Source organism: Arvicola amphibius, chromosome 9, assembly GCF_903992535.2.
Source record: "Arvicola amphibius chromosome 9, mArvAmp1.2, whole genome shotgun sequence".
NCBI lineage: Eukaryota > Metazoa > Chordata > Mammalia > Rodentia > Cricetidae > Arvicola > Arvicola amphibius.
Window position 1 is genome coordinate 11,244,153 of NC_052055.2, and position 12,456 is coordinate 11,256,608.

Consider the following 12,456-nt stretch of genomic DNA (forward strand, 5'->3'; position numbering starts at 1 on the left):
TCTTAGGTCTTTGGTCTTATAGTTAACACCGTTTGAATGTCTCTATGACTTCTAAAGTTACTGCTAGACTTTCTTTTCTTTAGCAGTAAGGAGAAAAATCAATGAGTTGATTCAGCTTCCTAGATAATTTTTTCCCATTTGCAACAAAACCAGTAATACATTAGAAAGTATCTTTGAAGGCTTGGGGAATTATTTTGTTAACAAAGACTGCTCGCTCATTTTCTGGCCACCAAGACCCTAATAATCACACAGAAACTCTATTAATTAACAACACTGCTTGACTGTGACTCAGGCTTATTTCTTCCAAGAAACAAGAAGAATGAGGTGACGGTGGGAATGGAATAGAAAGATCAGTAGAGGGGTACCCAAACTCATCTTTTCTCATTAACTTACTCCCCCAAAAAGCATACAGTTCACTTACAATAGTACCAATCTGGAGAAGAGGAAAGGGCTCCCATGGCCTGGCTGTATCTTAAAGGGCCCACATTTCATCATTTCCCCTGAGCATTGTGTTGCCAATATAGGAATTTGTTAAGCACCCTCCAACAGTGACAATCAAAAACAATTATTACAAATAGGTAAAAGGTGTCAAGAATAAGTGGTTAGATTAAAGTTTTTTTCTGGAAAATTACTTTAGGCTAAATATGGAACCTTAATTAAGACAAGTTCATGCAAAAATGGTAGCTAAAATCTAAAATTTGTTTTTACACTTCATCTCAAACATAACTTTTGAGTAGAAAATGATAACCCTAAGAGATATCTTTTAGACATAGTTCTACAATTATGTAGAATATTGATACTGCTATTTTTTAATAAGTTCATTTCATCAATACTAATGGACGTCCTATTTTATGCTGAAAGTATTTACTCATTACCAATCATCTTTAAATCTGTCCATAGGTTTGTGGTTATACAAATATGTTGAGATTAAGCTCAATAGCCTACAGACCCCATTGTTCCTTGTGGAAGCATCTAAAAGAAAAGCCTTCTATCCTCCTAATTGAAGAGAAAACTAGAAAATGTTAAAAATGTGCATTTCATAGTTATCGCTTTCCAACTTCAATGTGATCTCTAATTAAGAACATGTCAACCTAATTTTAAGAAAATCATTTTGGCCACATGTTTGAGGATGTAAATAGCTGAACTGGTCTTCCTAAATTTTTTGTTCAGGTATGACTACATTTTTAAATTACATTTTGTTTCATTATTCTATGTGTTTGCATGTGTGCAGTGTGTATGTGTAAGTCTGTGTGCGTGTCTGAATGTGTGTACATAGGTTCCAGAACTTGCATACGGAAGGCAAGGACAATGCGGAGGAATAATTTCTCGGCATCTACCTTATGAGACCCAGGGAATAAACTCAAGATGGCAGGCCTGGGGCTAGTGCTATTGGCCACCATGAATCTGGCCTAAAATTCTTATTCCAAATGTCTTAAAAGTATATAAAACTCTAGAGTAGTGTACCATTATGAGTGTATAAATAATTTATCTAGTTTCAACACACTGAGTCTTCTAGTATTTGCTGTCATTTAAAAATCTGACCATTATGAGAACATAAAGATGAAAGATTTACAAAACAAAGGCCTACACCTAAATGATATCTGACCATCATCAACTGTATCTGCCTTTCCTCAGCAGCACATAACAATTTTCCTCACAGATACAAGACACTGATTATATAATAGTAAGCGCAACATGTTTTGTGTTGTGGAAAGACTGGGATAAAACCAAAATATGTTTTGCTTTCATATTATGGTTGAAAAACTATGACTTAAAAGGAAACAAGAAGATGATGTAATTGAGGACCTGCCATTTTTAGGCACTCACACATATATTATCAATCCCATCAGCCTCAAGCACAGCAGAATAGACATCACTACTGTTGCAAGTAAATACCTGCTGCTATGGATTCTTACTGTGTAGAACAGCCTATATGCAGAACAGTTTGTTTGAAAATCAATGCTTATTCAATGTGCTTTTTTGTGACCACTGAGATTAGGCTCATATTTCACCAACATCTCAAGAAGTGTGGTGGTATGTGCTTTATAATTTTATCATATTTGCATGTCCTGAACTCTCAACTGTCATGTAATATGTATTTAACTTAGTTGATGGGGGATGTCCTTCTGTATATATGTTGCTTTTATTGGTTGATGAATAAAGCTGTTTCAGCCAATGGCTTAGCAGAGTACAGCCAGGTAGGAAGTCTGAACAGAAATATATAGAGAGAACAAAGATGAAGGCTTGGAAGAAATAAGGAAGCCAATGACAGACAGTATCCATGGATGTAGAGAAAAGAAAGACCAGTGTGCTTGGGTGGGCAGATGCACCAAATCTTGGAATTATAACATCTTTGAGTTTTATTCTTTTCTGCAAAGCCATTGATGACTTTGAACTCTTAAAATCAGTAAGTCCCCAGCCCTAGCAGTTTCCAGGGCTGGAATTCTTTTGCCCCATAGAAAAATCAGATAAGGGTTTTCACACACACACACACACACACACAGAAACAGAGAGAGAGAGAGAGAGAGAGAGAGAGAGAGAGAGAGAGAGAGAGAGAGAGAGAGAGAGAGAGAGAGAGAGAGAGAGAGAGAGAGCTATCCTTATCCTCGGGATTGGCTAGTACACGTCCAGTGAACTCCTTAATGGAGAAAGCTAGTTAAGAAAGGAACTAAAACATAAATCATCAGGGAATTTTAGAGGGGAAGGTTAGTGTGCTACACTTCATTTTTAGGTGGTTAATAAACAGCTCTATATTTTTCATAAAATTATGAATAGTGCACAAACTGTTTTAATCAGCATCCCACTTTTTTTTTTTTTCCTCTCAGTATGCTTAGAAGCTGCGAGGTCACTAAGCAACCTAGGGGAAGCTGACGGCTCTTAATTAGATAACACATACACCAGACACTGTAGTTAATACCGGCCTAGGTCTGGAGTTAGACTTACTGCTCAAAACAAAGAAGAGACCCAGGCCTCTAAATTATCGGTTCCAGGCGGCGCTGTTGTAAACAGTTCTGATCGTGGGTATTGTCGGGTAAAACCAGAACAACAGCTTGGGCAGGTAGGTAGTAAATCTATGTCCTTGGAGATTTGTGAATATCTTAGATGGACTGTTCTTTGCTTGAACCCCTAAGCTCTGAACAAATGCCAGCTGATAAAGATAATTGCAAGAAGGCTTCTCTGCACTTAACCTAGAAGAGAGAAACAAGGCCTGGCAGTTCGAAACTGTTTTCACTAAATAGTTCTGAACTGTGGGAATTAATCTCCAAATATGTAACAGAAAGGGAATTCAGCTACAGTGAAAAATCTACAGCAAAGAACAGCCACTTATTCACAAAGCAATAATGCCATAAAGCCTTGCCTTTTGGTTTAGCTTTTACCAGATCCCTTGGTTCTGATAAATCACTTGTGAAAAGACGGCTGAGCAGTTACTGTATAATGTTGCAGCTTGTAGCATTGTCATATGAATTAAATCAAGCCAACATGATTAGGTAAAATAAATAATTAAAAAATATCTGGAATCTTTTACTATTTGTTTTTAATTTCCTTTCTTAATATTGGGAGAAATTTATGGATAACATTTATACATGCCTGTTATTTTAATCCCATATGTCTGTTAACAACTAAATTTTATTTCAGCAGATGTCTTTTAATGTACAAAAAATAAAAAAGATTTTCTAAGAACATTTATTTTTACTATGTGTTAAATTCAAGAAAATTGTAGGTATAAATTTGCTGTTCTGCTGTCGTTTGATACATACGGCAATCTCCAGTGACAAACTGCAGGGTATCTCATTACTAGGCAGAAATTACAGCAGATTGCCACTGTGTGGGACCTACCACTGACAAACATAATCTCAAGGCATCTACACGAAGCTCTTTAAAACATATTTTTGAGATATAAAATGAAAACTTACTCCTAAAGAGAGATAATAAACCTGTTCTCTGAAACAGTCAAACTTTGTAAATTGCTGATCTTGTCTATGTATCTTGTTTTAAGATCATGTATATAAATTAATGTCATATATTAAGCAGGAATTGGTAGACCATCACTCCATGGCACTTTGTTTTTCTAGGGTAAATCTCAGAAAATATTAAGTAAAATAGAGTTGTGCTCTGAAAGTTTATAAACCATGAGTAGGCTGTTGAAGTTCTACTTCAAAAAGATAGTACAAGGAGTTGGTTTCAACATCCAGCACACCAAGACCAAAGAATATGTAAAGTATTTCTTTATTTTTGGCATTATGGATCATTGTCTAACAACTTACAGTTTTTGAACATTAAAGCACAGCTTAGCAATCAGTCAAGATGTCCTGACTTTTTTCTTAAAGTCTTTGAGACACTCCTATTGGGTGTAACCTAGCATGAAAGGCTGCAGATGGAGAGTCACCTAGTTCTCCATTGCCTGAAATTAGGGACAGGGACATGGGCATCCTAACACAAAGCAGAAGCAACCACCATAACAATTGCAGATAATAGAACTCAGACCCAGAGAAGGGTGTTGGAGCCACATATCTGCCTTTCTAGTGAGATGCACAACAGATGCTTATCCTCCAAAATATTTTAAATTATTTTTAAGAGATAGTAAAGCCACAATAGCAAAAATAAACTGAGTTCTGTAGCTCAATTTTCAACCACTTCATATAACACTGTAGAATAAACCATGCAGTATATTCCATGATCAGATATATTATATAAATTTTGAACAAGGGCACAGAGCACAGAGCTAGTCTTACATTTAAAAATATTATTTAACATTAAATATATCTAGTTCTAAACAAGAGATTTGTTTTCTCTAACTGTATTAAATGTTGTTGTTATAACAAATTGGTCATAGTTTTTTTTTTCTTTACAGCTTATAGAATCCACTGAGAAGATTTGACTGTTATTAATCAACTTTGCACTTGGACTATATGTTAAGTTGTTATATTTTAAGAAAGTTGAAACCATTAAGCATCTTCCTATTTTATTAATGCAAGTAAAATATTATAAGTACTCACATATTAGAATAGGTAATTGTATGTGTATGATATTGAAATGTGGGGTAGATATTTGTTCACTTGAAGACATCATATAATGAAGCATATGTCTTAGATACTTGGATTCTTTGGGGGCAGTGCTGAAATATCAAGGTCTCTGTGTGTTTATATGCAATAGCTGTCAATCACCTTCTGAGGCCCCTAGTGTGTGTGTGGTCTATTAACTAGATCTTAGCAGTCCAATGAATCATTAAACACTAATACAAAGTTTAGTTTTCCCCAGGTTATAATGTCAAAGGATTCTAACCTAGACCTGCTCTGCTCTTGAACATGTATATACATATTATATACTTAGTAGGTAATATGTACTTAACCAAATGTTTTTCTTTCAGAGGATTCACTTGCTTATATATTTCTAATGTTCTACCTACAATTAAGGTAACTCACTAGATGTTTTTGTTGGTTTGTTTGTTTGAGTCAGGGTTTTCCTTTGTAACATAGGTTCAATGAGAACTGAGACAAGGCCTACCCCAGCCTCATAAATTCTGAGATTACAACTTTATATCAGAATTTAATTCTTTATTTCTTACAAATCAATGCTAAAGCAAAGATTTGACTTATCCTAATTTTAGACAAAGAAGAAAATAAGATTAAAGAGGTCAAACAACTTAAGTCAATAAAGAATCATGCATAAATAATATTGTCAAATGAATACATTTTATAAAAAAAGAATAGAATGTACGTTAGACACTGACAATTTGTTCGTTTCACTATCATATTAAGGATTTTTTGTCTCTAATTATTTTAAACTAATTTCTAAAGTAATCAATTTACTTTTACAGAATGGTCCAGTGCACATACAACCAAATAGACTCACGGCACACTTTCATACACATGAGCACGTACATACCTATTGTGTTTGTATCCGTTTACACACAACTAAAACGTTCCAAACATAAAATTTCCCTTCCTCTGTTCTGTGCCTTAGAATATTTTTCTCTCTTTTATTTATAATTCAATTGTATTTAATTGAATTCTGTATCTTTTAGCAAATTGATGGTTATGACTAAGTGGGTTATGACTGGTGGTGCTCATACTTGGAAGCTCTTTTCCAGGTGATATCATCTCCTATTAGCCTCTGTACCACTTTGTCCAATGCATTAAAGTCATTCAACTGGCTAGAATGTATATGTTATTCTTCTGCACCGAAATCCTTTGCTTACCCCTTTCTGCAAGGCCTTTCATACAGAGTTGTACTCAAGCACATGGTTTTAAAGCACTGTATTATTGTGTCTCCTTTTAAACATCCCCATATTTAGGGAAAAGCATATTGTTCTGTATCATTATTTCAGCTAAGTGTTCTCAAAATAACCCCGTTGTTACATTTAAGTTTGACATCTAATGTGTCAAACTTAGATGAAGATAGAAAGTCAGCAAAAGAGGTTCAAATGCCTGTATTTTGAGATAGCTCTCTTGCTAAACCTGGCTCACTTTCATGGAGACACCTAAGAATATATGTACTCTTCCAAAGAATTTCTTTATTAAATCCACTTGTCAATGCCTCATGAAATTTTATTGCCTATACCACACTTTCAGATTGTATTTTAAAGGAATAACTTTGAAAATATAGAATATTGAATAGAATAATAAAATGTTATCAAAAGTTCTATTGCTTACCATGACAACTTGGTAGAACTCTGTTCCATCCAGGTCTTCCATCATCTCCCATGATGCAAGTGAGTGTTGAATACCCTTGGAGAACATAGCCAGCATCACAGTAATAGGTGACCGTTGACCCCAATTTATAATCCATTCCAAGTCTAGTACCATTCATTATATTGCCAGGATCAAAGCAGGATTCCCGGAGTTTTGCTGTAAAACAGTGCCAGGATCATATTAATTGGACTGACACATTATTTTCTGTGACATTTTATAGTATGCTCATCTCCTGAAGATCAGTAGTTACAGTAAATACAGCAAGCGTAGAGAGAGAACACGGCTGATCATGTGGAAAGAATGTAGAGTGCTATGCACAGTGTGGATACCTCCAAATGCAACCCAGATTCAGAGACGATCCCAAGCACATGCACACACATCCACACCTTCATTCATACAGTCCTTCTCATGCATCAGCTTGAACGTGCACTCTGAAACCGACACAAGGGGCACTGTATTCACGGGTTCCCTAACTGGAGTGAAAAAAAAGATCAAATGCAAACTGACAAAGTAAAAGTTCCAGGAATATCTTCAAAAGCAGCATCTCCATTTTCCATGCACTGAACACGTACGTAAGAGTTGTGTGTTAAACACCATGTTTATAAGGAACACTAGCAACAAATGATGCTGGTATTTGAGGAAGTCTTGAAAACAACCACTGAGAGATAAACTGGAACAACCATATTCTCTAAGTGTAAAATATATAAAAATGCTGTTTTCAGAAAACATCCGACAGGGTGGTTACTGCGCTGTGTCACTAAAACCAGATCATGCAAACTCCTTGCTCTTTTCAGGAAATATATTGACATAATATTGTTTCTACAAAATTTTTCTATTGTTAGCTTCAGTGTGAAATGGAATCATTTATCTAATGATTTTTATGCATTTTTAAATCCTTGGTGAATAAATTCCTTTAAATATCACTGCCCTTGTTTACTACCAAGTGTGCCAAAGCATTTACATCTGAAAAAATTGAAATCACCCAACACAAATTATAAAGCAACCAACTTTAGAATTATTTTTGTGAATAATATATTGTGTTTGCCTTACTGTTATGCCAGTTGATGAACAGATCATAGAAACTGTTTTTTTTTTTTCCTCCTACTATTTTCCAAGTAAGATATATTAGGTAATAAAGGTTTTTTTTTTCTCAGCTTGTTGTAGATATTTTAGTTTTTCCCTTACAGAACGAAAATTAGCTGACAAGTAGGCATGAATTTGCATTTATCTGAGATACAGCCAATAGGCTTTACCTCATGTAGAACTGCAAGGTTAAACGGAAAATGGTTTCAAGATGAGATGAGAGAGGCCTGGGAGGAAGTGATGCTTAGCTTTCAGAGTGACTATGATGCAGTCAATTAGCACACTTGCCGCGAGCATTTCGGTGGGTACCATTCCTGTCTTTCATCCTGTGAGTTTTCGGAAATGTTTCCTAAATTGGAACTCAAGGTAGAACTTAGATCTAGGTCTAAAGTAGGCACTTCCTCCTTATTTAGTTCTTTTATCTTTCCTTCTCTCTTTCCCTCTTAGCAGATGTATGCATTCCCGTTCACCTTGAAGGTACAAGGAACTATCTCAAAGCTAAATTCTCATTGACAACATGGAGAAGAGGAATATATTTTAAAGTTACTTACTTCCCAGCCATATTATATTATTCTAATTATCGTTTTGTAAAAACAAACAACAAACAACACTTTTATGATGATTAAAATGGGTTAGCTGACAGAAAGAAAGTCACTGCATAGTTTCTCTGTATTTGGACTCTTACAGCCAATCGCTAAAGAGGAATGAACGTAATGGACGAGGTTTGGACTCCAGATTCTTTCTATTTTAGTGTAAGTGGAAGTGGTTTTTGGATTACAGAAAAGACAAATAATATCTAAATGTAGCAGTAGATAAGAGTCTGGACTTTTGAGATAATGTGGAATCACATTTTTTTTCTCAACCATATGACTTTAGGTAATTTACTTTAATTTGTTTTGCCAAAAACAACAGTAAAAAAGCAAATGATTTTCAATACATATTTCTTCATAGTTAGGCTGAATACAATATAGGCTTTTCAAACTGTGTCTCTTATTTGGTATTGCTACCAATTAAGAGTAACTATCACACTTCAAGGTTTTACTTAGGTTTATTTGAAAATATCATCATGGATACAATATCGGTCTTCAGAACTATTGGTATTTAACATGGTATGGAAACTCTAATATAGAAAATTTAATAAGCAGAGAATAGAAATGGAATGTTAGCAGAACAGAAAAAAACAAAAGCACCTCTCTTTATATAGAAATTCCAAAATTACAGCAAGAATACTATATCAATAAAAATGTTAACTAGAAATATACAAAAAATATTAAATATCACCCTGCCTTCATTACTAAGAACAATCACAGAAATCTAATAATAGAGGCATTACTTATTACCAACAAAGTAAAGTCTTTTTAATTAAAATGAGAAAGAATTTATAAAGAAAATTATAAAGCATTACTGAAAGGCATTAATGAAAACAGGAGTAAATTGAGAGACTAGCTGTATTAATAGATGAGAACATTAAATGTCATACATCAATTTACTCCCAAATGATTTATTAATTCAACATGGTAATAATCAAATGCAATATGTAAAAGAAGCTTAATTCTAAATCTGAAGTCAAAGCTCAAAATGTTGTGACAGGCATCAAGGACACAATTTAAAAAAGAGAGAGAGAGAGAGAAAGTTTGTCCTACAGGTTCAATGCTTTAGGCACTAGGTGAGGGAGATATTTTGGTAGAATTTTGAAATCTTAGGAGGCGGGGCAAGCAGGAGAAGGAGGTTATGGGAAGACACATGCCCTACAAGACTGTATTTTGCATTAACTTTCTTCTTTTCTCTTTGTTGCTAAGCCACCATAAGGCTTAGGCAAAGGCCATGGTCCTGTCTCCCCACTGGACTGTAGCTGGTAGAATAGGACATGAGAACAGTGAAACCATGATCCCAAATAAATGTTTCCTCGCAGTTAGTAAATCTGTTGGTTTTTGGATACACCAATAAAAGTCCCATTTACAGAAAGTGGTGTACACTTTATCACTGCTGTTTTAAAACATATTACTATTCTGAAAAATATTGCTCTGGGGATGAAAAGGTGGTCAGTGGAATAGATTCGAGAGTTAAAAGTTGACACAGGGACTAGATAGTTGACAGCAATAGCATTATCTGTCAGGAAGTGTGCTACAATGTTTGATTAGTTACATGTTAAACTGTAAATTAGGGTGCTGGTTTACAAAAAATAAACTCAACATGAGTTAATAATAAATTAATGACTTAAGAATGGAAAGTATAGCTCTATTTTATAGAACAAATATGAAAAGACACATTTATGAAAAATTGCAAAAAGAAAGAATATTTTTCACTTATTTTCTTTTTTGTTTGTTTTGTTTTGTTTTTTCAAGACAAGGTTTATTTGTGTAGCCCTTGCTGCCCTGGAATGCTCTGTAGACAAGGTTGGCCTTTAACTCAGAGAGATCCATTTCATTCTGCCTCCCAAATGCTGGAAATAAAGGCATGCACTACCACCACCCAGTGAAGAAGGACATTTTCAGCAAGACACAAAACATATAAATTATGAAGAAAGGGAAGAATTAAATGTGATACTGATTTTCAGATGCTCGTACAGCATCATAGCCAAATAAAACAGAATGCTCCATTGACCAAAGATGGAATTGAAATAGTAATTAAAACAGAAATAATTTAATTGTGTCTATTAATGACATTAAATACTTATAATAAATAAAATAAATAAATTAGAAAAATTGTGATTGTAGGAATGCACAGATCCAACAAGAAGATGGCAGTGTGCAAAAGAGTAGAGATAGATTCAACTTAATACTACTTGAAGCAAAAATAATAAAATGTCAAAGACCTAATAACCATGAGGCTAAGAATTTTAAAATTTAATAAGAGAAGTGATTTTTGAAATCTTAAAGCTCTTACCATCTGATGTTTAGTATTAATGGGAATAGACTTTCAATATTTTTAATTAACTTGGCAATAAGGAATTAAACTGAAGAATTTTATACCCTTTGACTCAGTAATCCTGTTCCCAGAAACACAAATGTCTCTATAAGATTCTCACATATAAATTCACAAAGACTCATAAAAGAGGGTTCTTCTTGACATAATTCCTTTCCAACAGTAAAAATTAGAATAACTTATGAGAAAAAAATAGAAAATAACTATGATACAGATATATTAAAGAGTATAGTGAAGAAATTAAGATATCTGTCTGAAATATTGAAGTCTTAGAACTATATAAGAAAAAAGCAATGTATAAATGATGAAAATAAAATGGTTCTATGAAAACATGCTAAGTATGCACATGTGCTAGATGCCTTGGTTACTGTTTTATTGCTGTGAAGAGACACCATGAGCAAATCAACTCTTACTAAAGAAAACATTTAGTTGGGGGTTGGCTTACAATGTCAGAAGTTTAGTCTATTATCATCATGGCAGGAATCTTGGTGGGAGCATGGTTTTACATATGGTGCTAGAGCAGTAGCTTAGAGCTACATCCCGATCATCAGACCAAGAGTGAGAGGAGGACATTGGACATGGAATGTGCTTCTGAAGTCCTCAAGTTCACCACTAGTGCATTAGTTGGCGGCAGCAAGGCCATACCTCTTAATCCTTTCTAACATTATCAATCAGTTCATTCCCTGGTGACTAAGCATTCAAATACATGAGCCTATGGGGACCTTTTTAAATTCAGATCACCATAATAGAAAGCATAAAACTAGGTACAAACCTTCAAAAATAGAAAATTAAGCACAGAATCCAGGTTCAGGAGGACATAGTCATTAATACAAGTAAGGATGAATGGAGGCCGTGAGTCTGAAAAGAGCAGGGCCCAGAGCATAGGGAGGGTTTGATCCAGGGAGGAAAGGCAAGGGGGAAATGATATAAAATAAAGAACGGCAAAAGTGAGGATGTCAGAAATCTATATCAAGCATTGATGTTGGTTTTCTCCCTATTTAGCTATTTAGCTGAGTGTCTTCCCTGTTGAGACAGTCCTATGGCATTCAAGCTCAGCTCTTCTAAATTCAACTGGTTATGTAGTTCATAGTCACAGCTTCTGAAAATGACCCACCGTCTTCAGATCAGACCAACTAACTCTCGCAAAAAAATTTCCCCAAAGAGTTGATGCCCAAGTTCTCACTGTCTGTGCCAAGCAGCCTGTTCATTCCTCTGCAAGCAGGCCTTTTATTACTTTGTTCCATAAAGTGTCTGATACTCAGAAGGCTGAGGGTTACCACTGAAATCAAATCTGCACCATGGCTATGTTCAGCGTTTATCATTGGGCTTCATATGCATTTCCATAATGACAGCAGAGATGTCTTTACCTGCTGACATGTGAACATTCCCTTTACTTACATACCGATGCAGCAGATACCATAGTGATTTTTTATGATAGTTCTAAAGAGAATAACCCAAGGTCTGATAGCAAAAAGAAAAGGAATTTACATTGACCATGTAATATTTAACTTTAAAAAACAAGAATAAAGGACCTTCTGTAAAGAAATATAATGCCATATTTACAGAATTCACTGGGTAGATTCTTTGAAATTATATTTTCTTATGTATAATTTTCAGTTATTAAAAATTGACAGTGGGGATAGGTAGCTAGCTCAGGATGTAAGAGTGCTTACTATGGATGTACAGAGACCTGGTTTGCATTCTTAGAATGCAAATAAAAAAAAAACCAAATGTGGTCCTGTACACTTACCATACC

At 34.8% G+C, this 12,456-nt stretch overlaps 1 protein-coding gene across 3 annotated transcripts in view; it reads right to left on the reverse strand.

Annotated features, from left to right (window-relative positions):
- Csmd3 (CUB and Sushi multiple domains 3) overlaps positions 1-12,456 on the reverse strand; it is a 976,820-nt gene that overhangs the window by 238,456 nt on the left and 725,908 nt on the right. For all 3 annotated transcript variants that reach the window (XM_038342099.2, XM_038342098.2, XM_042055667.1), the window contains one exon: positions 6,654-6,848. In XM_038342099.2, coding sequence (XP_038198027.1) covers positions 6,654-6,848 — 195 coding nt within the window. The remainder of the gene's footprint in view (positions 1-6,653; positions 6,849-12,456) is intronic.